The following is a 25,667-nucleotide window of genomic DNA, read 5'->3' on the forward strand; positions in this document are numbered from 1 at the left end:
ATGTAAGTTAATAAATAGGGACAGAACTGCAAGGGGCAAATGAAGACAGTCTGTTTAAATGAATGAAACCCAATGTGTGGTTTGAACTGATTCCTTCTTCAAGGGCTTTTATATCTTCAATATGCTGCATAAATAAACACCACTGTATCAATTTTGTTAGGCTCCTGGTTCAACTATGCCAGAAACTCTTTGAAGCATCTGTTCCCCCGCCCCCATTCCAAACCTGCATTGCTAAAATGTGGGGGAGTATTTTTTCCCTCCCCAAATTAAGGGTGGGAGTAGAAATGGGAGGCTTCTGGGAGACATACATCTTCCATTTCTGCCTTTAAAACCTCCCAGAAACTTTGAAAAATAGCCTGAAATAGCCATTTTGGTACTAAAAGTTACCATGATTTGGAGCTGTTTTTCACATTGTGGTAGTGACGGTGGGGTTTTAGGGTGGGTCTGGAAATGATTTGTCTTCCTGCAATCTGTTCTCCTCATTCCCATCCTTGACTTCTCCCCATTTAAAAAAAATCAGCAACACCAAAAGCCAGACCTTCCAGACATGATGCCAGGGCTTCCTCTGGTCTTCAGTTAGACAGGGAAGGGATCTCTGGGACTTGGTTGAGGCAGAAGCAGCCACCCCCATCCAGCCTTTTTCAGCCCACTTTCCCCTATATGTGTCACATGGAAGAGGTTACGTCCCACTCTCTGTCCTTCCACTGAAAGCAGGAGCCCCCTGGTCTGTTGATTAGGCCCCATTACTGTACAGTACGGTGTGTCTCTCTTTAATGAATGCAGATTCAGAAGGCATTAAAATTATCACTGCCTTGCACTATCCATGCAAGATGTTCTGCTAAAGTACAGTTCCTGTCTAGGTTACCCTATAAAAGGTAAAGGTAAAGGTTTCCCTTGACGTAAAGTCCAGTCGTGTCCGACTCTAGGGGGCGGTGCTCATCTCCGTTTCTAAGCCATGGAGCCGGCGTTGTCCATAGGACACTTCCGGGTCATGTGGCCAGCATGACTCACGGAACGCCGTTACCTTCCCGCCGAAGCGGTACCAATTAATCTACTCACATTTGCATGTTTTCGAACTGCTTGGTGTGCAGAAGCTGGGACGAGCAACGGGAGCTCACCCCGCCGCGCGGTTTCGAACCGCCGACCTTCCGATCGACAGCTCAGCGGTTTAACCCGCAGCGCCACCGCGTCCCTACTAGGTTACCCTATAGCAATGCTTTAAGTCAGCATTTCTCAACCTTGGCCACGTTAAGATGGGTGGACTTCGACTCCTGGAATTTCCCAGCCAACCTGCTGGCCGGGGAATTCTGGGAGTTGAAGTCCACACATCTTCAAGCTGACAAGGTTGAGAAACACTGTTTTAAATGACTTTACCTTGCAGGCAGATGGCATTTGGAAATTTTGGTTTCCCTTTCTCATCTTTTGATTATTGGCAGTGTCAGTAATTACACTGTGTTTCTCCCCCATCCTGTCTAGGTCTTCTCAGCGGGCAAATGTCTCCTACCAACTTCAGACTAGAGAAGCTGGATTCCCAGCAAGTTCTACAGCTGTGTCTCCGGTACCAGGACCACCTTCACCAGTGCGCAGAAGCAGTTGCCTTTGACCAGAATGCTTTAGTCAAGCGGATCAAAGAGGTGCGGAATGTGCTGTGTCTGGGGCGGGGGTCCAGTGGCAGTGGCTGCAACATCTCATGGTGGAGAAGTGCAGAATGATTCACGCACAAATTTTGTTGCGTGCACTGAACCGGCTTGTATGGTTTGTATGTTGATCTGGATAGGGAACGAAATCCGTTGTTCCAAATACAGATGGAAACGTGGTGGTTCTGGGCAGAAGTACTGGTGCGAGGGGTGGGAGGATAAGAGTGGGGAAAACCTAGGGACCTCAGCAACAGTGGCTCAGGGGAATGAGGGCAGGGTAGGCGCTATACATTTTGAGGGGTCTCTGCATCCCTGAAAAATCACTCTGGAGTGCCTGGCTGGTCTCTGGTTTTGGCTGAAACCAGCACAAGAAAGATGTTTTGGGTTTTGTTTCTGCTGAGCATTGTTCCCTCCAGAATGCTTTGGTGGAACTTCCAGAAAGTGATGAGTTTGTTCAAGGCCTTTTTGCGGCAGAACAAAGCAGCTTTTATGTGTGGGTAACGTGATTAGAAGAAAGCGCATTTACAGACGTTCGTCTTGGACAGTTAGCAAGGCCGTTGGGCGTAGGGAGAATCCGTTTACCGTGAGTGGTATTCAAGTTTACATCACTTGTTTCCTTCAGATGTATCAGACTACAATTCTGTCACCCTCAGCCATCATGGCTTTGGGGCACTAGGTGGAGGAAAGCTGGCTTTAGTTGTTAGACCGTTGAGCTAGTAGAAAATGCACACTACTAGAAAGATGTAACCGTGGGGTGCATGAATGTTGGTTTAAAATGAGTGTGTGTGTTTTTCCTTTTAAAAGGATCTGTAAACATTTAAATGCCAATTTCTTCAGCTGGTTGCTTAAGCTTTTTGTACTTTTCCATGCAGAACAACTTTGAGTCATTGCTTGTGTCGCTGCTTAAACAGTGGATGTATCTGTGAGATGACCATAGTTACTTTATGGCATAAGTCTAATTGAGCGGCAAACGCTTGCCTTTAGAAAATCCTTTTTTTTTTTAAATCAGCAGAACAGTGGAGTAGCTAACCACACAAGGTGCAACTGTACCTTAGATGTCGATGACTCAGAATGCTTGCGTCATACCAGTTGATGCAGTGCTGATTCAGATAAAATCTAGAAACTTTTTGGAATTAAATTAATCTCTAGCGGGGCCAATTATTTGTATAACTGAAATGGGAAAGGAACAGAAAAGCAGGTGCCGTCAGAGAGAAAGCAAATAGTTTGTAAACTGTTTTTGAAAGCTGCCTCTGAGGTGGGTGGTGGTAGATTAGGGGGCGCTCCGGGCTCCTGAGAGTGACACTCTCAGCTGCCCACTCGTCCAAGAGGTTTTGTAGGGTTTATCTCTCTTCTAGAATAATTAAGATGTTACTTTGACATAATTAAGAGATTAGGCTGTGTTTTGAAGCCATAACGTCTGGTGTGGTGCTCAGTCTCTCTGGATTACTGGAATTGTGAATGTCAGTTGAATTCAAAGGGTGAATTTGCTGTCATTCCACCAAGAGAACATTTTTATTTGCCTAGACTCTTTGATACCTTTATTATCTGCAGCAATATTGGCAGATTTGCGCTCTCTGCTTTTATATTTGCATTTCAGTTGCTGCTTTAATTTGAAAAATAGTTGACTTATAGATTGGTGAAGACTGCCTTGGGAAAACTCTGTTTTCAGGAGTGACATATAAATTCCAAAAATAAAGAATAAAGGAGGATTGATGCATTTTTCAGAAGCGCAATGCATGTTTGTTCTGATGTAAAATAAAGATTTGCCGTCATCTTGGGCAGTTTCGTAAGAGGCCTGATAAATAAGGAATCCCGGCTTGTATAACCTTGTTGCTGTCATGCTTTCATTCTAGCCCTGGGGAAAGACTGACTATACACAGCCAAATATTTTCCTCATTTTTTAAAAATCTTAAGTTGCAAAATAAAAGTCTGAAGGAAAGATATGACTTCCTTCTTTGGCAGCTTCCTCATTCTGATACTTCAGCTCTTCTAGGAATCCATTTTCTAATAGCAGTTTGTTTCAGCACTAAAATCCTTTCTCTTCTGTCATGGGTACCAGTTCAGCCTTCGGAGTCTGAACAGTTAATCAGGCGGAAAGCTCCTGAGTAGCTTAAGAAGCCACTAATCACCGTATTTTCATATATATATATCTATATAAAGATTATACTTTAATTACAATAGTAAAAACTATTACAAACTAAAGGAAACATAGAAGAATAAAAAGAGTTGAAGGTGCAGAAAAGAAAAAAGGAAAATAGAAAAATAGAAAAGAAAGAAAAGTAAGAATATAGTAAAGAAAAAGAAAAGAAATATACAGTATAAAGAAGGGATTTCTCATCACAAGTATAAACAATTTTAGCGACTTACCATCTTCTCTTAAAATACGACAAATGATCTCTTCTTCCCATATCTCATCTCATCTTATCTATAAACAAATCCTTAAAGCTTTGTCATTCAGTCCTGGTCAGCAAAAGTCCATTAAGGGTTACCAGAGATAACAACATATCTATTTTAGCCTAGATCAAGTAAACCTTCCTTTTACTTCTAACAGTCTTGATCTTTAGTCCCTTCAAATAATGTCCTAGAACTTGATTTCTTTTCATTTTTTCTTTGTCCCTTCTCATGAGATTCTTCAAAACTTTAACAAGCCTCTTTTGTAAATCCAGTATAGGAAAAAACTTGTAATTAAAACTTTCTTTCGCTGAGGATTGAAGGGAAACTCATCCGGTGCTGTCAAACTTGTCGATCTAAAGGTTCCTACTAGCTGAGAAGTAGTTAACAAGCAATTTCTGAAAGTGATTAGAAAGGGAACTATGCGAACTCGGTGTTCTTTCAAAGGGGTCAACTGCATTTTGAGCAAGATCCTCGTCTCCCAGAACTCTAAACCCTCCAGAGACCATTATTTTGCAGTCCCCGCACGAGGAGCAGCTGTCTGAAGCACTTGTGGGCAATCTTGAGTCCCCTCCTTGTCCAGAGAGGAATTATCGAAGAGTTGATCCACTCGCCGGCTCTTCCTTTGCCACAGTTGTTCTCTCCACTTTTCACAGAGCAGTCTTCAGTCTGCCATTTCTTCCTCTGGAAGTCCCTCATCACTATATTTTTCAAACGCTATTTTAATTATTTTGAAGTAGAAAAGAAACAGTAAGGTAGGCATGGCTCTTTTAAGTTGGTGCTAATTGTGGCATCTTCATAAATGGAAAAACAATGGGCTTTGTTTGGTGTCCTGATTATATATACAGATTTAATACCTGCAGAAAGGGACTTCACCCATGTTATCTTGCAAGTGATATGCATTACCCAGTTTGCATCAGTTGTGTCACACAAGTGAGGCAAATTACAGACATTGTGTCATTGCCCGATGGTGTCATGACGTGCATGTTGTTATTGTGGCTTAGCTTCCACTGGGAACTGGGCCATATGAATATGAAGTCACATAGCTTGAGCAAATGCAGTCTTTCTCTCTTTTTCTCTTGGTGATGAAATCCCAGGAAAGCTGCCCCAATCTACTGCCCCACTCACAACGCTGTATGCATGGTGTGTGTGTGGGGAGCAGGGAGGGGGAAGAATCTGGAATAGGGAAGCGTTTAAGCCCTTCCCTTCTCTACACTTTTTTTTTTTGCATACCTTGGAAGAAAATATGAACCTTGGTTAAATTCCTGTGTTCTTTGCCTGCGAATCAAATTGTCATGAACTACTCTCTTCAGGGGGAAAAAAGAAATCCTCTGCCAGCTCACTGGGTAAATGTGATTAATGTAAATAAACAAAAAGCACAAGTTCGCAAAAACGAATAATAAATGTTATATAAACTTTTTTTAAAGTTTGAAACAAAGTAATTCATGTCAAGCCGGCTTATATCAACTGAACTTGATTTCTGAAATTGTCGAGAAGGTACGTTGTATGGAAAAAACCAGAATGAGAACGAAGACAGTTCTTGACAAATTGCGTGCTTGGGAGCAAAACAAGGATTAGTCATCCTGATGTGCTGGAATAAACCCAACATTTGCTTTAATGATAAATGATCACTATATATACCAGCTTTCCAGCTGGGTCTGCATCTAGGATTTCTGAGGATGACTAATGTGCTGTTATTATCGGAAGCGGAGGAACTGGGAAATTATAGGCTTCTAATACTAGGATATAGAAAATGTATAATGTCTCTCTATATTCTATCCAATTTTCTCTTGGAAAATTGCTTCCTATTTTTTTCTCCTGGAGAACCCGCCTCCTCCAGAGTTCATGAAAAGCAGCGTCTTGGGCTAGAGTAAGAACGGGGGCTTATCTTCTTGGAAGAGGGTGGAACCTTCAGAGACCAAGCTTGAGTCCACGTACCTCCAAGCCAAGGAAGTCCATGCATGTTTAACAGACACTTGGGGGATCCTGTATAAAAATCCAATGACAACACGGAGTGGCTGTGGGTTTTTGTTCCTCCAGGGCCTGGTGATGTGCTATCTTTGATTCTCGACAGGGTTGCGCTTCCCCGGACACAGCCGGTGTGCAACTGAGGGTCCTCCTGAGCTTGCAGCTCCTGCTTGAGTGTCAGGGCCAGCCTCGCTTCGCAATAAGACACAGACTCACTTAATGGGTATTAAGGATTTCTGGTTTATTGGAATGATAGCTGACAGAACGAAAAACGGGAACGGGGTAGGTGGTGTGGGGGTGCCCCTTTTATACCCACCTGTATTGCCCCGGGCTTCCCCACCCCTCTTTGCCCCGATCCCTCTTGATGGGACCCTTGATGGCTGCCTGGGCGTTTTCCCCGGTGTCTTCTTTTGTCTCCCTGCGACGGTTGTGTCCTCCGGGGCACCAGGTGCGTCTTATCTTCATTCCTCTGACGTCTTTCTTTTCAGCTGCCTATGGGTCCATGGGTGTGGGTGCTTTTGGGTGCTTGTGTTAATCTCTGGTTTGATTATCTCCTTCCTCTTTTCCTTAATGATCATGATCCACGTTGTGAGGCTCTTTGTGCCTTGCAACGAGGTCATGACATTGAGCAGATGGCAACCACCTCTTTTTTCTGCATTTGTTGTTGAGAAAGATGCAGAAAAAAGAGGTGGTTGCCATCTGTTCAAGCAGGAGCTGCAAGCTCAGGAGGACCCCCAGTTGCACACCGACTGTGTCCGGGGAAGCGCAACCCTGTCGAGAATCAAAGATAGCACATCACCAGGCCCTGGAGGGACAAAAACCCACAGCCACTCCGTGTTGCTATGGTTGAGTCAGAGCTGGTTCCTCCCTGTCCAGACCCTCACAGCCTCTAGGCACTGAGTCAGCACCCAACAGCCTCGCCTGTCCCACCCAAGGTGGAGATGTGTAACTGGGAATGATCCGCACGCCGATGATACTGCACTCCGTGCTGTCAAGTGATCTTCACTAGCGGTTTCATGCAGATGTTAAAGAGGAACAGTGAGGGACCTGAGCACCCCACGTCGCAGGGGCCTGGGGCTGGATCTCTCCCCCCCCCCCCCCGCCTCCTGACTGGAACCAGCCACAGAGAAAGGAGGAGAGCCGCTGTGACACAGTGCCTCCCGCTCCCAGTCCCAGAGACAGTCCAGAAGGGTGCCATGGTTGAAGGCATCCAGAGCTTCCCGGAGAGCCAGGACAGCTGAACTCCCCCTGTCCCAAGCTGCCTAGGGTCATCCCCAAGCATGGCCAACGCTGTCTTCAGTGCTGCTGCCTTGGCACGAAAAAGGGAAGGTTGCAGGTGAGAGTTATTCAGCGCTTTGGGGTCTAAGGATGGCCTCTTGAGAAGGGGGTGCACCCCCACCTCCTTCAAGACAGGCAGCACCACCCCATCTTGCAGAGAGACATTGTTCATGTAGAGAAGCCATAATACTATTTTGTTTAATAAGTGGAGAGATTCCTGTCAATTTCATAAACTTTCTGTCCTGTTTTTTCACTTAACAGCAACGGATGAGAAAGTGACCGAATTACCTGTGTACACCTGGTCAGGAGCCTCTGAGAGTTGTCTGTGAAATATGTTTACTCTTTGTTGTTGTACATTTCCTGGTGTGGATATGTGCATAGCCATTCCATTGCATAGTTCCACACACAGGGAAGGGAGAGTACATCTCAAGGTGGGTACGTCCGATTCCTGGGGTTGAAAAATTGCTTATTATGGGTTATGCAGAACTCTGCTTGTGCAAGAATCACGAGCCGTTCCACATGTAAGGGAACGTGTACAATGCAAGATAGCGCTCTCTGTATGGTGTCAGTTTTATGTGCAGAGTTGCTAGATGGTGTAGGGCGTCGGGTGGAGGAAGTCTGATCTTATATACTTGGCACGTAAGGCAGATGGTTTTGTTTGAGATCATAAGCCCTCTGTTCGTTGGAGGCTGGATGACTTCCCATGAGCAGCAAAGTGTGACTTCATTGGGCTTGGCGGCGAGATTGTTGACTGCCCCAATTTAAATAGCGGGAGCAGGAACTTGGCCTGCTGTGAGTTGGTTATAAATATCAAACAGGTGAAACTCTGGATTGGATTTGTATTCTTAAAAGTGCTTTAATAAACAGTGAGAAACAATAAATCATTAGTTTTCTCTGTTTCCAGAGCAACAGAGAGGACCAGATTGGGGAAGGCTAATGCAGTTTTCAACAAATTGAGTGTATGTTGAGGATATCGTGAAATTATCAATTATTGTCATTGTACAGTTTAGGGTGTTTTTGAAATAATCTGAATATCTGTTTGTCTGTCTATCTGCATAGAATTCAGGCTGTACATTAAGATTGTTCTGATTATTTTTGCCAGCTATGGCATTTACTAAAATATAGCCCCAAGTTTACCGACGATTGCAAAGGGAAGAGGTCCACAGAATTCGTAACCCAGGGCTGGCTTTTTTGGATTGGCTTGCAGTATTGTCAGCAGAAGTAGTGTTGAAAAAATGGCAAGCAACCCTTTTTCCAAAAGAGCACAATGGATGTAGCTAGCCGCGCTGAGATGTTTGCTAATAAAAAATAACATTTTGATAAGTAATAAATAAGTTGCTTGGAGTTCTAATGGGAAAAACCAACATAAGGAAAACTTACTTCTTTATAAGAGTTATATGACCATCCGTCTTGTAGAACACAATTCTGGGCAGTTCGCAACAATTACAGGCCCAAGAAAAGCAGGGCCCTGGCCCACAATCGCCGATTCATCGTACAATCCGGGCTTTCTCAACTCCGGCAACTTTAGGATGCCTGGACTTCAGCTCCCAGAATTCCCCAGCCAGCCATGCTTAAAGTTGCCAAGACTGCGAAGCACCGCTCTGATCTGGCCCTGTCCCGGCACCTGGGGGTAAAGCCAACCTTTACAGCTTTCTGGAAGACTAAAAGGGCCAGGGAAAAATATTCTGGTAAGGTTAGAATTGATTGCAACTTTTGGAAGTGCGGGCTGGGGAAGATTAAATATGATGATTGTTCAGAAAACAGTAATTTTTATAGCAACAGCTGGAAAATCCTGCTAGTGAAAGGAAAGGTTGATTGATTGATGGATTATCTGCCATCAAATCTTTCTCGACTCCTTGCAACCACATAGATAGAAAGGAAAGGTAACAACCATGAATGAGTAGATCGATGGCTTTGGTTCTTTGTTACATAGAGTGACGTGGCTGTTGCCTTTTTCTTCTCCTACTTAAAAATAATGCCCCTAATTTCAGTTAGTAATTTTCACACTGCAAGCGACAAGTGTAGATGATCAGAGGATCTCACTATCATGTTCGCCGTTTCAATGTCTTTGATACATCGTAACGTTTCGCATGTCATTAGCTGGATGCGTGTTTCATCTTTCACGGGAGGATGAGAGGGGTTTATCTTTTGGCTGTGCTTTTGGAATGTATTTGGGTTATCTCTTGTGTTCAAGGTTACTTTCCCAGGCTAGCGGTACTGACGGTTGCCAGCACCTGGGACGGGCGGTGCTGCTGGCAGGGAGGCGGGGTCTGTTTGCACGGAGGGTTTTAAGTTTGTATTTGGCGCGTTTTGCTCATTCTCAGCTTTCTCTGTATTTGTCCTAAGTTCCCTAATAAATCAGAATTCATTTAGCACCTTCTTGTGAGTCTGAGTATTTGGGTAGGGCAACCATTACATCAACTCATTAGTTAACCCGAAAGACTGCTTACTGCATTCAGTCCTATTTTTGTGCTCTGGCCTTGCTTCCGTCAGACAAGCCTCTACAGGAGAGGTGGGGTCTTTGCCCAGTGAGGTTGCGTCCCAGTTTTTTTGCTGTCGGACCCAGCGGAGATACCTGTTTCCGGGAGAAGCTGCCAGTTTCATCTCCGTGGGTTGAGTCCTGCGTTCCGGAACAATAGATTCTATTGAACTGTTGCATTCTGGCATGCTTGAAACAATGACTTACATCGGGATTTCATGCTCTAAAGCAGGGTTTTTCAAAGTTGGCAATCTTAAGATGGGTGGACTTCAGCTCCCAGAATTCACCTGTCCACCCATCTTAAAGTTGCCAAGTTTGAAAAATTTTGCTCTAAAGGTCTCTAAAAGGGATGCTTTTGACGTGCGCCTGTGTAGCTCCAATTGTAATGTAGTGTCTAGATTAGCAGAAGTTGCAGAAGAACAGGCCAGTATGTTTAACAAGGTTACTTGAAGATTTTAAGCTTTCTTTGGAAGCTGGGCTGTTTATGTGGATTTTTGAGGGGAAGGTGTTCTGTCTTCCAGCTGCTACTTAGGAATCCAGCTCAACATTTTTTTAAAAAATGTGTTGAACCTAGAACTAATAACAAGAAATGGTTTCTTGTGAAAAGATAATGAATTGCGTGTTCTACTTTTAAAAGTTTAGGGTGTAGTATTTTTGCCTCTATCACGTACTTTCATATTTCATCTTTTTATATAAAATAAGCCTGTAAGTTATATTTTAAGGCACAAAAGTGAGCAAAGTGAGAGTTTCTTTCTATTGCCGCCTCCTCTATTCTTAAACAGTGATTCGAGAGCTAAAAAGCGGAAAGGTCTCTGTTCCAAAGAGCTTACAATGAGTGAAAGGAAGGGGAAAGGCAATAGATTGAGAGCAGCGTTATATGTACTGATGGCCATATCCTTACCTGTACTCTAGTAGCTTTTTAAAAGTTGCTACTTTGAATACCACACAGATACTCAGCAAGGGAGTTTGTTTGTTTGTTTGTTTGTTTAAAAGACTTACATAGCTGCCCATCTTATGCACCCTAAACCTAGGCAGATTTCAAAGAATGATAAAACAATAAAATGTGTAAAACCAAATTGAAAACTCCCCACGCTTCCAAAACAACTCACCCCTTGCATCCAAGAGACAACTTTCCTGGGCTCCAGCCAGACATTGCCCCAGTGCTTGTGGGAAAAGCCAGACCTTCATGGTTTTTCAGAAGGCCAGGTAGGGGCCTGCAGGATCCTGGGGGAAGGGTAGTCCGAAGGACCACTGCTGAGAAGGCATACCGTCCGGGTCCCACTAGATGGCAACATGCAGGGGAAGGGAGCTGGGGTGCGTCCACCCTCTGTGACCCGGTGGGGCAGGCAGATCCTCTCAGGAAGAGGCACTCCCACAGATAAACCCGTCCCGTGCCAGTTGGAGCTTTGAAGGTGAGAACCAGCCCCTTGAGTTGCACCTGGAGAGAAACTGGAAGCCTGTGCGGCTCGTGCAGTGGTGGTGTAACGCGGGCAGTCTGTGTATGCTGTGCTGCATTCTGGATCATGGTAATTTCTGGATGGTCTTTGGGGTCATCCCCATGTAGAGAATTGCAGGGATGGGCTCTGTTCATGGTGGTGGTGATTGCCAGGGCGGTCTTTCACAAGCCTCCTAGAGTTGTTTTATGGGCTGGGTGGCCATGCCAGCTGAAGAAAGAAAGGAACCCGTCCTTCTCAGGAAAGGGATGTTACTAATCCGTTCCTGTTTTTTAAACAGATGGATCTCTCCGTAGAAACCCTTTACGCTTTAATGCAGGAGCGCCAGAAAAGGTACGCCAAGTATGCCGAGCAGATCCAGAAAGTCAATGAGATGTCCGCCATCCTCCGCCGCGTCCAGATGGGCATCGACCTGACCGTCCCTCTGATGGAGAGGCTGAACAGCCTGCTGCCCGAAAGCGAGCGGCTGGAGCCTTTTGGGATGAAGCCGGACAGGGAACTCAAGTTATAGCTTCCCCTGAGTGGAAGAGCCCCTCGGACTGACCGGGAACACAGCTACTCAGAAGGACACACTATCCAGGATGGACGTTTGGCTACCTGTCACAGCTTTCATCCGTTTGCTGGGACCGCCCTCGCTCAGCAAAGTGTTTTTAGCCGACCTGAGATCTCGGTCTTCCCATCCTTCTACAGCGGTATTTAACTGTTTGCCTCCAGGAGACCTTGCGACCTCCAGGGCTTGCCGAGGAACTTTTGAATTCTCGTCAATGCCAGAGGCATCTACTGAGGCCGGCCTTTCCCAACTGGGTGGCAACAGTTCCTGGGTTCTCAGGGGCAGACGTCCTGCAGAAGCTTTGCCGCTGGTGCTGGCTTTCCCTTGTGTGCAGCTGCCCCGGGGTCTTCTGCAGAGAGTTTGAGATTAAGGCGCCTGGGTTTCTTACTGGACAACTTGGACGTTTTAAAACCATTGTTGAGGGCATACAGTCAACTCGCACAGAATCTGGGACAAACCTCTTAGGTCTCACCATGGCCTGCCTTGTAAATGTTGGCACAGCTAACATTCCCTGGCCTTTCAAGAAAAGATTACAGGTAGTGGACAGGGGTCCACTTTCAGAGGTCTTTGTTCATTAACTATCCCCTTGCTGAGTAATTCCTAATAAATATCTGTAAAATCACTGCTTTCCCATTCTACACTGTGAAAACCACTGCTTCCTTTTTCACTGGATCATGTCTTCAGAGAACCTGCTAATTAGCCCACTAGCAGGGCTTTTAGGGAAGAAAGGCCAGATCTGTCTGCAAGGAAGGTATTAGGTCCCTTGTGATGCCGCGTGGGCTTTTTGCAGTTTATAGGGAAATGGGCAAAGCCAGAAGGAGCCTTCGTCGCCCCACTTACATAACATAATGCAGCTTGTGTGGGATGAATTTCCTTTTTGAGGCCTAGCGGACTTCCCTCCCCATGCAATCTGGTTGTGTGCTTAAATTACTCCTTAGTTTATGGGGCTATTAAATGCACGACTGCTTGAGTTATGTCACTGTCAGGGCGAGGCAGCCCAGGCCTCCCGTTGAAGGGACGGGTCAGGCTGGCTTTGCTTTTGCTCCCGTTTCCGAATCCATGTGGTCTCCTTGAGTTGCCAAGATTGCTAATAGAATTCCGTTTTATTAGAAATAGAAGCTATTTTTAGTTTGGGTCCAAAGGAAGCTGGAAAAGTGTTGTGCCTGGGAATGTCTTATTTTATTTACCTCATGGCAATTGGAGGGGTCTTCCCCCTGCCCCCAAGGTAATTCAGAGGCAGAGCCTGCCCTGGCTACTTTCGATTTCTCTTTCTTCCTCTGCATTTTTAGATCTGTGTTGGTGATGCTTTTCTCGTCATTAAAGCTAAAATTACATGTGCTTTGGGAAGCTGTGTCAGAAGAGCTCACATTTAACATCAATATACTTCAATCATACCTTAGTGGCTCTTGCCACAAAAGCAGAAGTGGATCCTCCCCATTTTTATCCTTACTGTAAACTGCCCTTCCCAGATATTCACCCAGATTGATATACTGGCCTGGCATGAAAAATACTGTGCTTGAATTCATCTCTGTATTCTGTTGGAGGAATGTCGCATTTCATTCCTCTGCATCGTTTTCTCTGCTACACAGACGATCAGATTTCAGGACTGGCACGACCTGAGAACGCCACGACCTCTCAGTCTCGAGAGAAAAACACGTAGAGTCGCTTTTGCCTTTTGTCTGAGAAAAGAGTATTTAATTGGGGAGCAGCCTCTGGACAATTAATTGGCAGATTCCAAGCCATTGAGCGTCTGTCCCTCGGAGCTTTTAATACTATCATTTCCTCAGTAAGGTGTGGGAACGCAGATTCTTGCGCTCCGAAGACGACGGTGCCCTTGCTGTGGAGGCAAGTGAAGCATACAGGGGCAGGCCACTGCTGTTCTCTTAACAATTTGATCCACCCCTTTCCCTGCCCAGACCCCCTCAGGCAGATGTCCTTCCACCCAGTAGCATGAAGTCCCATCACCAGGAAGCAGCTCTCAAGCCCAGGTCAGTTTGGCTTGATCCGGGGCTACCTGGAATTGGGGGTGGCCAGACCTGGCCATAGCGCTTCCTTGAGGAAGCACAATTCCTTTCGTAGGTAGAAGCACAAGTCCTCTTGAAAATAACTGGAAGGGACCGTACGGAAGCGAAAAGGCGCAGAATCCCTTCGAGTGGTTGAATCGAGTGTCAGTGCTGCGGCCGTCTTCCAAGGCAATTAAAAGAATTCTGGTGAACTCTCGCCCCGACATGATTCCATGTGCAGGCTGGAAGCTCTGGTCGGAGGACATAACGTGGCATCTGGTCCTCTCGCTGTTGTCCATCGTTGGGCTGTCAAAGCCGATTGCCAAGCTTTTCCTCCCGCAAGGTTTCGGGCTGACAGTTTTGGACGTTTGATAGCGTACCACTGTTTTCCTTCTTTTTTGTTACAAAAAAGGAACCATTTGCTATTCTAGTGTGATGCAGTTTCTTCGTTTTAGATCATTTTAATAACTTGTTTGTTGTTATTGGGAATTCCTAAGAGCCCTATTTGAAAAAGTAACAGACACATTTAAGTAAAAGTTATACAAAGTTGATTACAGAGGCATTTTAATTTTTATTTTAAAAAGTCTGTTCTAATCATTAGGAAAAGACTTAGCTGTAATTCTGAAAGTCTGTAACTTCTGGCTACACTTCTCTGTTAAAAGTTCTCTTTCGATTGCTTTATTTCCAAAACCTAAGCCATCTTTTAAAAAATGAATACATATTAAATGCAATAAAACTGCATCCATATTTTATTGTATAACAATTCTAGTCAAGAAATAACAGTTAAGAGCATACTTTGAGTTGACTTGTTGGGCTTTAATATGCCAAAGATATATTTAGAAAAACATACTTGTTAAAAGTTGATGTTTCTAACAAAAATGTGTATCACCTAAGTTGGTTATATATCCTTTGGCAGCAGTATTATAAACAGCTAGTTTTTTTCTAGCAGAACATTGTGACACCCATTTTCTTATTTTGTAAAACCAACCTCGTTTGCTTAATACAAACTCACTCCATGGTTCTTGTCAATAAAACCCACTATAGCCATTTAAAGTATGAAATAAAATTTTTAGATGTTTAGATTTCCTATTTCAGCCATATTTTCACAAAGCCTCAATGTATCTGATTTATGCTAACATGCTGGCTCTTACTGGGCTTGCTAAAGATCACTTTGAGGCTGCAAGGGTCTTAGAAGTGCTAATGCCACCCCCCACCCCCCATATACCTGGCACAGGGTTCTCTTAGGTGCCCGATGGGTCACCAGCCTTGCAATGCAGAAACCGCTGGGCGTGGTTGAGGCTTTCAGTGCTGATTTCTCTGGGTACATGAAACAGTCGTGATCCAGAGACAGCAGCGAGGTGCAGATTCCTATGCAGGAATAGTGCAAATCCCATATGGACTTGTGTACCACTTCCATTCATTCGGCTGCAATACACGTCCTCAAGCTCTGTATCAGTCTGGGGATGCACTGTTCTCCATACTTACCAGCCAATAGCTGTGTCTCGATAGAAGCATATCCAGGATTCCTAAAGACATCGCTTGCTTTAGTCCAAATTTGGGCGGTGGGGTAGACAGTGAACTGCAGGTGGCTTTCTGGGTGTGTGGCATGGGATTTGGAAACTCACTGGCAAAAGTCCAGCGGAGAAGCAGCCGGCTCTCCTGCCACCCTGTCGCTGCAGCCATCTGTCGCGGCCCGTGAATGCAGTTCTGGGCTGCAGTCAGTTCCCATTAGGGGGTCCACAAGATCCACCTCCGCTGTGAGAGCAGAAATGGTTGGGGTCTCATAGTCACCCCGAGGGAGTTCCTTGGGAATGTTGTAAGGGCACCAGAAGGGGTTAATTTGAGATCTGGAAAAATAAAATACGGAAGGGAGGATGATATTGAAGTAGTTTCTTGACAGCTCTGCAGAGGATGATCTGGGCACAGTGTGTATTTTCCTTCGCTGAAAATACAGTTTTGTCATCGCTTGTTTTTTGTCTTGCAGTGAGTTACTTCCTCCTCTGAACAGTGTATGGTCATTACTTGACATATTTATTAATAAACATGCAAAATAATCTGGCATCTGCCTCCTTTCTTCTGGTTGTCTCTGCTGAGTGTTGCAAGGAAATGGCTTGGAAATCTTCTACTGTTTTCTCATTCCCCCCCCCTCTATTTTCACTCATAAACGAGTGTTCCTCAGTGAACTGGATCTGAAGTCCTGTGTCCTCTCTAGAGACACTGATAGGTGTTTCCAATTTTGAGTGATGAGCTATATATGATAAATTAAGTAAATACAGATAATTTACCCCTTAAATCATGGGGTCAGTTGATATTGCAGCTCTCTTAAATGGGAATGTTACAGGGAAAGCAACCTGTAGTGAGGGTAGAGAATCCAATTAACAAAACATGCAATATGGAAATCACGGACGTTGTAAACTAAGGAGGTGCAAGTTCGTAACGTTTCAATATTGCTGTAGCTTTTCTTACAAAACTAACAGCTTCCTGATGGGGAGTAAGGTTTGACCTGAATATTTCCCTGTTCACTGATCGCACCAGTTCTCAACTGTCTCTTTGCAGGACCGGCAAAAGGTTAGGCTGTGTTGACGTGACTTCTCCCCACGTAGAACAGCATGTTCTGTATGGTTAACGTTACGGAGGAATCCGATGTCAGTGCCATTAAACACAGGCTGCTTCTTCCAGAAGCCTATAAATGTGGGAGCTGAAGGAAGATTCAAGAGTCCTTGGGGGTTTGACACAGACAGACGGGATTGAGAAGACAGTACGCCTGCAGCGCAGGCCTTGGGTGCAACCTGGATAAAATCTTTGTTCTATCAAGAGAAACATGGTGGAGGTGCTACTCTTCCCTCTTTTCAGCACGCAACAGCTTGCAGGTTGGATAGAAGAAAACTTTACAGTTTCTAAATCAGTAGAAAATGGATGCTTAAAAAGGGTTGGGGAGAAAGATGAAGCCCTTTGAGGGCATCCCCTTCACAGCTGTATGTCTTTTAAACCAGTTAGCCAAATGCTGGCCTGTCGTATTCTGTTTCTCTGTGAATAACACCGGTCCTCCTGTGTGGAGTTTCAAACGAACAAGCAGTTATCTCCTCTACTGGGACAAAAGCCACGGGAGAGACCTCGCACGAGAACGTTTCATCTGAAGCGGGACGGCAGAGGACCACTGACAATACTAGCAAATTTTGAGTGGTATGTTTTGAAGCTCGGTGGTAAATTGATACCTTTCAGTTTACCATCCTGAGCTTCAAACATGCCACTCAAAATTGTTTACTCCTGTTGTATGTGCTTTACACTCCACCTGTACCCGTTGGAGGTGTGATGGAATAGAATCCCTCTTATGCATCCCTATCAGAGTCTTCAACAGAACAGGGAGCAAACAAACCAGGCCACCAAACCAGTTCCCTCTTTTTTGCGTTCCTGCTTGACGTGCCAGTGCCTGGGCCTAGAAACAGGATCATGCTTTGTGGGCTTGGATCATGGAAGTTGGGCTCTTCCCGGGTAGATGTCATTGGTAGACGGGTGAGGGGGGTTTAAGTTTCCTAGACACACTTCAGGCATCTGCATAACAGCACAGGTAGGTCTCAGTGGCAGGCGTATTGTGTACCTTAAATATTAATGCCATCTTTGATGGCATCCAAAGACGTAAACATGAGAACGTGCATGTGGAACAGCTTGCAGTCTACACAGTAGTCCTCATCAACAATTAGCAGCACATCCAGAACCTGAAAAGGTCTGTTCCGGTTTCTCATTTTGAGATGCTGACTATGCAATCTAATGAAACTTGTCTGCTAATGTGACATTCATGCAACTTAAGCAGATTTCTGACATGGAGTGGTTGTGCAAATAGAACATCTGTCTCAACGTCTGTCTCGGCTCCCATTAAGACACGTTTCTTGGGGAGGAAAAACCCAGCTGACAGCGCAAACTCTGCGTTCAATCAAAACTTCAGTAGAACCAAACACGTCTGCTTAATAAAGGCTGATTCATTAAAGACAATAAGGATGTGCAACTTTGCCTGTCACGGCTTCATGGTTAGGGGAACTTGGGGAAATAGCTGCATTTCCTGCCTCAAGGTGATGAGGACAAGCAAGGCAAGAAAAGAGCTGATTGTCCATTGCAAAAATGAAATTTACCATTTAATCTCTCTCGAATACACTCATGTGCCTGTATATCTGCACGCGCGCACACACTCAATTTTGTTCATTTCCTCCGTACTGAAGCTGAACAGTATCCTGAAATTTCAGATTTACAGGGAATTATTTTACAGAGAATTGGGAAGGAGGGGATGTAGAATCACAGAAGAGAAAGTCAAGATACTTCAATAATCTCCATGCTGCCTGAAAAGCTAGACTGGCTGCCCATCTTCCCAAGTTCCTCCCGGGACCGGTTCTCCGACATGATACTCTCCCCAGATTCCATCTGGCAGCTCCTTCGCTTGAACTGCTTCTCGAAGGAGCTCTCCTCATGCCAGCTTCTGCGTGAGTCACCCCGTTCCCCGTGTTTTTCTCTCCTGCGCACGCCGTGAGTTTGCTCACATCCTGTGGGCAGCTGACTACAGCTAAAGGCCGAGTAAGTGGTGCTCCTCCCGTACAGGGCTGAAGTGGGATAAAAATGAGAGGGATCCGTCGTGAAATACCAGCTGCCGGTCAGGGACGCTGCCGAAGCCTGAGGAGGTAAGATGTCTGAATGCCAGCCTTTGAGACCCAGCCCGGCTGCAGACTTGGCCAGATGCTGCTGACTGGTGGAAAGGCCAAAGAGGAAGTTGGTTCTGTAGTTATCCTCCATGCTGCCGCTTCGGTGCAGTGGGTACCAAGGTGACCTCTGAGCGGGACCCGCAGTCCGCCCCAGGTGCTGACGCTTGCTCTGGCCGTCTGGCTGCCGGCCCTTGAGGGACTTCTCCGGGACCCTGGTGTGTTCCTCGTCCGGACTGCCCTCGGGCGTCTGTTCCGAAACCTCCTGGACAGGAGAGAACTGGCATAACTTGCTGCCCCCTTCCAAGCTGGCCGAGTGCTTGTAGTACTCTAACGTGTCCTCCAAGGAGGGACACCCCTGTCCCGAAGTGCCAACGCAAGCGCTGCTTGTGGTACAAGAGACAGACTTGATGTCCAAGGAGAACGACCGCTTCAACCTGTTGCTGTCTTCAACTCTGTCAGAGGAGACGTTCGACCCGGTCCTGCCCGGTGCCCAGGAGCTGCCCTCTCCAGAGGGCAGGGGGGGAGCTGGCGGGTCCCCTGGCTCCAGGGGCTTCTGCTCCACAGTCTCTGAGGTAGAGGAGGCGCAGGGCTGAGGAGGGGCCCGCAGGACGGTGGGGGGCCCGCTGCCGGCTCCGTGGCTGCTGCCGTTTTCCAAATGCAAACGCTTGAGTTTGCCGACGAGCCCGCTTGTGCCACCCTGGCGCTTTATTTTCTTTTCAAAGTCCAGGAGTTGACCGAGAAAGTTGAAGTTAGGAGAAATGGTCGGCCTCTTCTCTTTCACAAATCTGAATGGAATTTCGAAAAGAAAAGGGAATTCAGCCACTCAGCCTTGCCCTCAGCCTTGGATGGTGCTTGCAACTCATTCCCTGAGGTTGGCTGGCTGGGCCATGAGCATTACTTTCCAAGGCGATCTAAGGTGACCCGTTGTGCAGAGCACCCCCCCCCCCAGATGAAGCAAAGTCACCTCTGGCCAGCCACGTATGTCCTGCTCCCTCAGATAATAACCTTCCTTCCTGCCAATTCCATGCATGGTTCTTTGCTCTGCAATCCTTCCTCAAAACCACTCTTTCGGGTATCATTTAGCATTTACCAAGGTATTCCTTCTCTGTTAAGCACAGCTGCTTTCACATTTCTATCTATCATCTATCAATCTATCTATTGTCCATCCATCCTTTATACTGATGTACATGGGAAATATTACATACATTACGACATGATAGATCTTTGATTTTACATACTTCTTAAACATTTTTGTGCATTCCAATGTCACAGCCATAAGGGAAGGATGAGGAATTATGGCAGAAAAGGGAAGCCTGGCCCCTTGACCCCAAATATATTACACTGCGTATAATCTGCATATAATCTGGGGCAGAAATAGGCTTTATTAAAACTAGAAATGAATTCACAGTCAAATTCTGTCTCCAATCAGCACAATTTTGTTTTGTTTTGCTTTGAAAGGGAGGCAGCTCTCTTACTAGCTAAGTGTAAAACCACCACTGCGGTTCTTTGCCCAACAGGAAGGCGATCCTGAATTTCACATTGAGATTTTCCTCTCAATTTGCTTCTCTTACTATATTCTCAGAGAATCCAAAACTACCCTCACATCTGAAAGGCAAGTGGTTGGAAAAAAAATCTAGTCTTCCTGGAATCAGCAGAAGTTGTTAAGGATTGAGTTGTTCCAGAGAATAATTTAAGCTGTGCAGGGACATTTTTTTCTTGGATTTTCCCCGAGTTGTCATTTTTAGTGCCATCAAAATTGATTTTACATTTACGAATTGTACGGTGGATGTTTTCAATTGTTTTTCTTTCATGCAAGCCAAGCTGACTGCAGTGAGATACGTACGCAATAAATAAATGAAGGCGCAGCAGGGCAAGTTACAAATCTGAGCTGCAGTCCACCAGATGTTCCCATGATTCAAGATTCTACCACTTTAATGAATGGGAAAAGGGGACTCCCTTCTGCTCCATCCGGCCCAGGTCCTCTGCGGCTGACCTGCCCTAACCCCACGGAAGTCATTTCCAGCCATCGTGCTGGAAGTGTTTACATCCAACCTCCCAGGCTGAGGTTCTCCAGGATGGAAAGAGTTCGTTCCCTTACCTGTAGGCCTCATCTAGGGTCATATCCATCCTTTTCATTATGTACGCAATGGCGATCGTGGCCGAACGCGATATTCCAGCCAAGCAGTGGACTAGGACGCAGCCATTGGAGGCTTTTGCTCTTTCTGTGGCAAGCAAAAGGAGACAGAAATCAGTCTCATGATGTGCTAAAGAAGAGGAAAATCAGACGCCCTGGCACACAGGCAGTCAGAATCATCCTTGTTCTGTGTTGTGGGGTGGGAGTCAGAAAGAGAGAGAGAGAGAGAGAGACGGGGACTATTTCAACAACCGAAGCACTTCATTTAAAACAACTGTTTTTTAAGGTCAGTGGCTAAGGGCAGTTACATCTTGTGTCGAATCAGTGTTTTTTTCAGATGTCTTTAAAAATGTCTTTATTATTATGAATTACTGTCCACAGGGCTGAACTGCATAGGCTCACGCTGGCTCCAAATCTGATTTGCAAGACCAAATATAAGTGGAGAAGCTGTTCTCAGAGCTTCCAATAAGGGGCAAAGCTGGGAAGGTGAAAACAAATGGGCAATTAACACAGGCCGTGATTAAATATTACATACAATATAGGAAGCCAATCCAGGCCCTTGGGAGTGAGGAGAGGTTGGCGTCTTTCTGCTATTCCTTCTTACTCTCTACAGGTAGTCCTCGACTTACGACCATACATTTAGCAACCATTCAAACTTACAATGGGGGTGGAAAAAAGGTCCTTGTACTTACAGTCATCACAGTGTCCCTGCAGTCATGTGATCAAAATTCAGGCACTTCTCAACCAACTCACTCTTACAATGATTGCAACATCCCGGGGTCATGTGATCACTATTTGCAACCTTCCCAGCTGGCTTACGACAAGCAAAGTCAATGGGGTAAGCCGGATTCACTTAATGATCATGGCAAAAAGGTCATAAAATGGGGTGCTACTCACTTAACAACCATCTCACTTAGCAACGGAAGTTCCAGTCCCAATTGTGGTCGTAAGTTGAGGACTACCTGTACTTTTCCATGTTTCTTCTCCAACTAATAATAGCTTCGTAAAACAAAAAGATTGGCTCATGCAGTGTTTCTCAACCTCGGGAACTTTAAGATGGGTCGACTTCAACACCCAGAATTCCCCAGTTGGCTGGGGAATTCTGGGAATTGGTCCACCCATCTTAAAGTTGCCGAGGTTGAAAAACACTGGCTTAGGCTAACCAGATGGTGGCCCAGGGTCCAATTTCAGTGGCTGCCAACATTAAGCTCTCAAGCAATGGAACATTACGAGGTTTCCTGCCCCAGGCAGGGGGCTGGACTAGAAGACCTGCAAGGTCTTTCCCAACCCCACAGTTCTGTGATCTCTCTGCCTTTCCTTAAATGGCAGGCGTCAGCAGGAATACAACACAGACACCTTCATTTGGCCAAACTCTGTGCCAGTTTAACTATACTTTCAATGTAGAGCTGACACAAGGCAACCTTCCCATCATCTTAGACAGAGACTTCATCAAGAATAGAGCGGGCCGGACTTATTCCTGGTGCTTCACCCCAAATTTGAAACACCCCGTGCCCCTCAGTCTCAGCAAAGGGATGGTGGGAACACGGCCTAGGCTGAAGCTCCTGCTTATCCAGGGGTGTTTGCAGGGTGTGGTCAAGAAAGTCAAGATGATGGACGCCCCTGTGCTTATCCTTATATGACACTTTTGCAGACTGGTTCTAAGAACTTCCTTGAGAAAATAGCTGAATTTGGAGGAGGAGGAGGAACTTGGCATGTTCAAAAAATAATCCGTATACTTTGCAGATCCTTTGGATTTGAGAAGACCCTTCTCAGGGCACACGCACAGCACTTGTGAGCCACTCCTAAACCCAAGCATGTCTTTTCCCAGGATCACGCGGCAGCTCAGCGATTACGGAGAGCAGCCACGTGATCCCAGGCAGGGAGAGACGCTGCTGATTTAAGGAGTTGGTAAGCAGGCGCCACTCTGTGCTCCTGGGCACTCCAAAGGCATTGCCCTTCCCTAATCCTTGTGGCATGCTTGCTTGCCTGCTGCACCAGGGGCCTCTGCAGGAGGGGCCAGAAAGTCAAGCTGGCACTACCACCACCCAATTCACACCCTTAAAGAGGGGCTGTGGCTTTGATCACGTAGTTGCAGCTGCCATCTCGGCGTCGGACCCTCCGTGGATGCCCCTGGTGTTGCTCCTGTGATTGCTCTTTCACAATACCTAGACACCTCCCCAAAATCATTGGATGGAAACGCATTCCTGGGGTTGTAAAGAGACCCCACGTCAACTCAGATTTTTACCTATGAAGTCCACAGACTTGTCCAGCCAAGGAAAGATTTTCTCACAGAAGCTGTCGTTCACCGGCACCCTTAAGAAGTGGGATTCTGGGATGAAGTCTGGTTTGGGACACGTATTGCTGGCATTTAACACATAGCCAATCTCGTTCTGTTGCATCAGCTCCTGCAAAAAGAAGGGAGCACCCCAGAGGTTAGCAAAGCCAGCACAAGAAAAAGAATGCCCTAAAAGCATGCTTCAACAGACTGTTTGGGGGCAAGGAGTGTCCATGACTGCCCCAAATCCATAATTTACATTTTTTTCTGGTTCAGTTTACATAAATGTAATTACACCTGTGATGTACACTGACAGAAATAGTGTACATTCAAACTGTTTCGGAAATGGAGGCATCTGAAAAAAATAAAAAGCATCTGAAATCTGAATGGAGATCTGGAGAATCAAGATTTTATGCTGCCCTTAATGTGAGTAGCAGTGTGAAAAAGCCATTTTTTCCAGAAACTTTTATATACTTATCAGATTGCCCTCTCTTGTTTTCAGCTTCAGTAACAACCTAGTGTCTCTTGAGCTTGACTCCTGAGGTCCAAGTGGGGTGCGTCCATGTTGTCATCTTGATAACAATCCAGATGTAGTCTGCTGCTGTCTCCTTTTGGGATAGTTTCTGTTTTGGTTTCCAATCTCCCTGTCTAACTTGCATCCATTTTACTTTCCTTTTTCTCTTTTTCTTCAGAAAAAGCCACAGTAATCACCAACAAAGGCCACTTGAGGGGCGGAAGGGGGAGAGGAAGCATTTTTCATCAAACTTCTAGGTGTATTTATTTATGGGATTTATATTGCTGCCCTGGGACGCGGTGGCGCTGCGGGTTAAACCGCTGAGCTGCCGATCGGAAGGTCGGCGGTTCGACACTGCACGGCGGGGTGAGCTCCCATTGCTCGTCCTAGCTCCTGCTCACCTAGCAGTTCGAAAACATGCAAATGTGAGTAGATCAATAGGTACCGCTTCGGCGGGAAGGTAACGGCGTTCCGAGTCGTCATGCTGGCCACATGACCTGGAAGTGTCTATGACTACGCCGGCTCCAAGGCTTAGAAACGGAGATGAATCCCCTAGAGTCGGATTCGACTGGACTTTACGTCAAGGGAAACCTTTACCTATATTGCTGCCCAACTCAAGTAATGAAACTGGAGGGAGGCTTCCAAATAAACAAATAAAACTAAAATAAAACCACACCACTAATACCTGATGATTAATACTACTTTTAGCGTGGTTTTCTTTTGAGCTGCTCACATTCCTACCCTCCTGCGATGGGAGCTTACTCATCCTAGCCACAATGCTTGGGGAAACGGCCATGTTTTTAAAGCCTTCCAAAAGACCACCTGAGTAGGGGCCAAATTAACACGGGGGGGTGGGGTGCAGGGGAGGAGATCATTCCAAAGGACAGGCACCACTAATGAGAAGGTATGCTGTCTGGGCCCCACCAGATTACACTGTTTCGGGGATGGGATCCAAGGGGTGCCCATCCTATTAGATTGAGTGGGGCAGCAGAGGTCCTCCAGGAGGGGCAGTCCCAAGCATAAGCCAGTTCTGTACCACTTTTTCTGGGCTTTTCTATCCCTAATCAAGGATGGCCTCAATTTGCCAACGGGGACTGGTTAGGAAGCCTTGCACTGCCCTGTTTTGCTGTCGGGCTCAAATGCGCTGTGATCTCTCCCACCCCATTTCCTGCCCACCTTGTTGAGGACGTCTCTTTGGCACCCCAGAAACAGATGGGGAAGAATCCGGGTGGGGCCTGTGTTGGAGACTGGTAAGCAAGGCTGAGAAATGCAGGAAGGCACCAGAATAGATTTTCCTTCACAAAGGCCAGGGAAACAGTTGGAAAATTCAGCAAATCCACCTGAAAGAAATAAGTGCACAAGTTCCCATTTTCAGTTCGAGTCATAACAGCAACAGCCACCTCAAATCACTCCCCTAACTTGCCTAATGAAGTTCAAGGTGGCCTCAGTGGTTTTTCTCCCAACACGCTTTTTGCTTTTATTTTCAGTGCAACTGAAAAAGGGAAACCATACAGAATACCTTCCCCAGGGAATCGCTGTTACACCAAGACAGAGCAAAATTCTTCCCAAATATAAATGGAGGTCCTTGGTACCTCAACAAGAAGTTCTTGAAAAGTCCTTCTAACTGGAAAATTCAGTGCTTCATATAATTCAAGGAGGCTTTGGTTCTCTTCTCCTTTGAACAACCTTAGCTTGTCTGTCAACGGCCAGCTTCCCAAATTCTTTACAACTGTGCAACATTTTTTGATGTGCAGACATACACTGCAAGTTCCATACCTCTGCAGGAGAATAAATACTCAACCGGCACTTCTGTTATGAAGTCACCGGGCATATGACACAAATTGTGTAACATTTTGATGCCCACAATGTTGTTATGGCTTGTCCCATGCATCTATGTATGCACACACATGTAGATTCACTTCTGTACATCCCAACTTTTCTAGGATTTAGAAGTCTATTGGCAACCAGCTCAGACTTATATGCAAATATTTACAAAACTACTTTTTTTTACAAGCATGAGATTCTGACAGCCTTGAACTGCTATTCAAGCTTAGGGCCTACAAAATGAAGCAGAGAATTTTTGAAACAACAGGTTCTTCCTAGTATATCAGAATGATCAAACCCTTCATCATCATCACCACCATCATCATCGTAGAGAAATAATGTGATGAATCATGAAATATTTTTTTAAAGTTCATAGTCACGTGAATGGCTGAAATCTCCTTGCGTGAACGTAAGAAGGTCACTCTACAAGAGAAATTATAGAGATGCTCTTCGGTAGCATCCTTCGTGTACA

The 25,667-nt window shown here is 45.7% G+C and overlaps 2 protein-coding genes across 3 annotated transcripts in view; one reads left to right on the plus strand and one right to left on the minus strand.

The window, feature by feature from the left end:
* BORCS5 (BLOC-1 related complex subunit 5) overlaps positions 1–15,812 on the plus strand; it is a 38,948-nt gene extending 23,136 nt beyond the window's left edge. The window contains exons 3-4 of the mRNA XM_063308353.1: positions 1,477–1,634; positions 11,488–15,812. Coding sequence (XP_063164423.1) covers positions 1,477–1,634; positions 11,488–11,718 — 389 coding nt within the window. The 3' untranslated portion in view covers positions 11,719–15,812. The remainder of the gene's footprint in view (positions 1–1,476; positions 1,635–11,487) is intronic.
* The window catches only part of DUSP16 (dual specificity phosphatase 16), a 618,435-nt gene continuing 607,259 nt past the window's right edge, over positions 14,492–25,667 (minus strand). For both annotated transcript variants that reach the window (XM_063308337.1, XM_063308336.1), the window contains 4 exons: positions 24,548–24,711; positions 22,828–22,987; positions 20,547–20,670; positions 14,492–19,233 (listed from right to left, as the gene is read on the minus strand). In XM_063308337.1, the coding sequence (XP_063164407.1) occupies positions 18,063–19,233; positions 20,547–20,670; positions 22,828–22,987; positions 24,548–24,711 (1,619 nt within the window). In that variant the 3' untranslated portion in view covers positions 14,492–18,062. The remainder of the gene's footprint in view (positions 19,234–20,546; positions 20,671–22,827; positions 22,988–24,547; positions 24,712–25,667) is intronic.

The sequence above is a fragment of the Candoia aspera genome, chromosome 7 (genome assembly GCF_035149785.1).
Source record: "Candoia aspera isolate rCanAsp1 chromosome 7, rCanAsp1.hap2, whole genome shotgun sequence".
Classification (NCBI taxonomy): Eukaryota; Metazoa; Chordata; class Lepidosauria; order Squamata; family Boidae; genus Candoia; species Candoia aspera.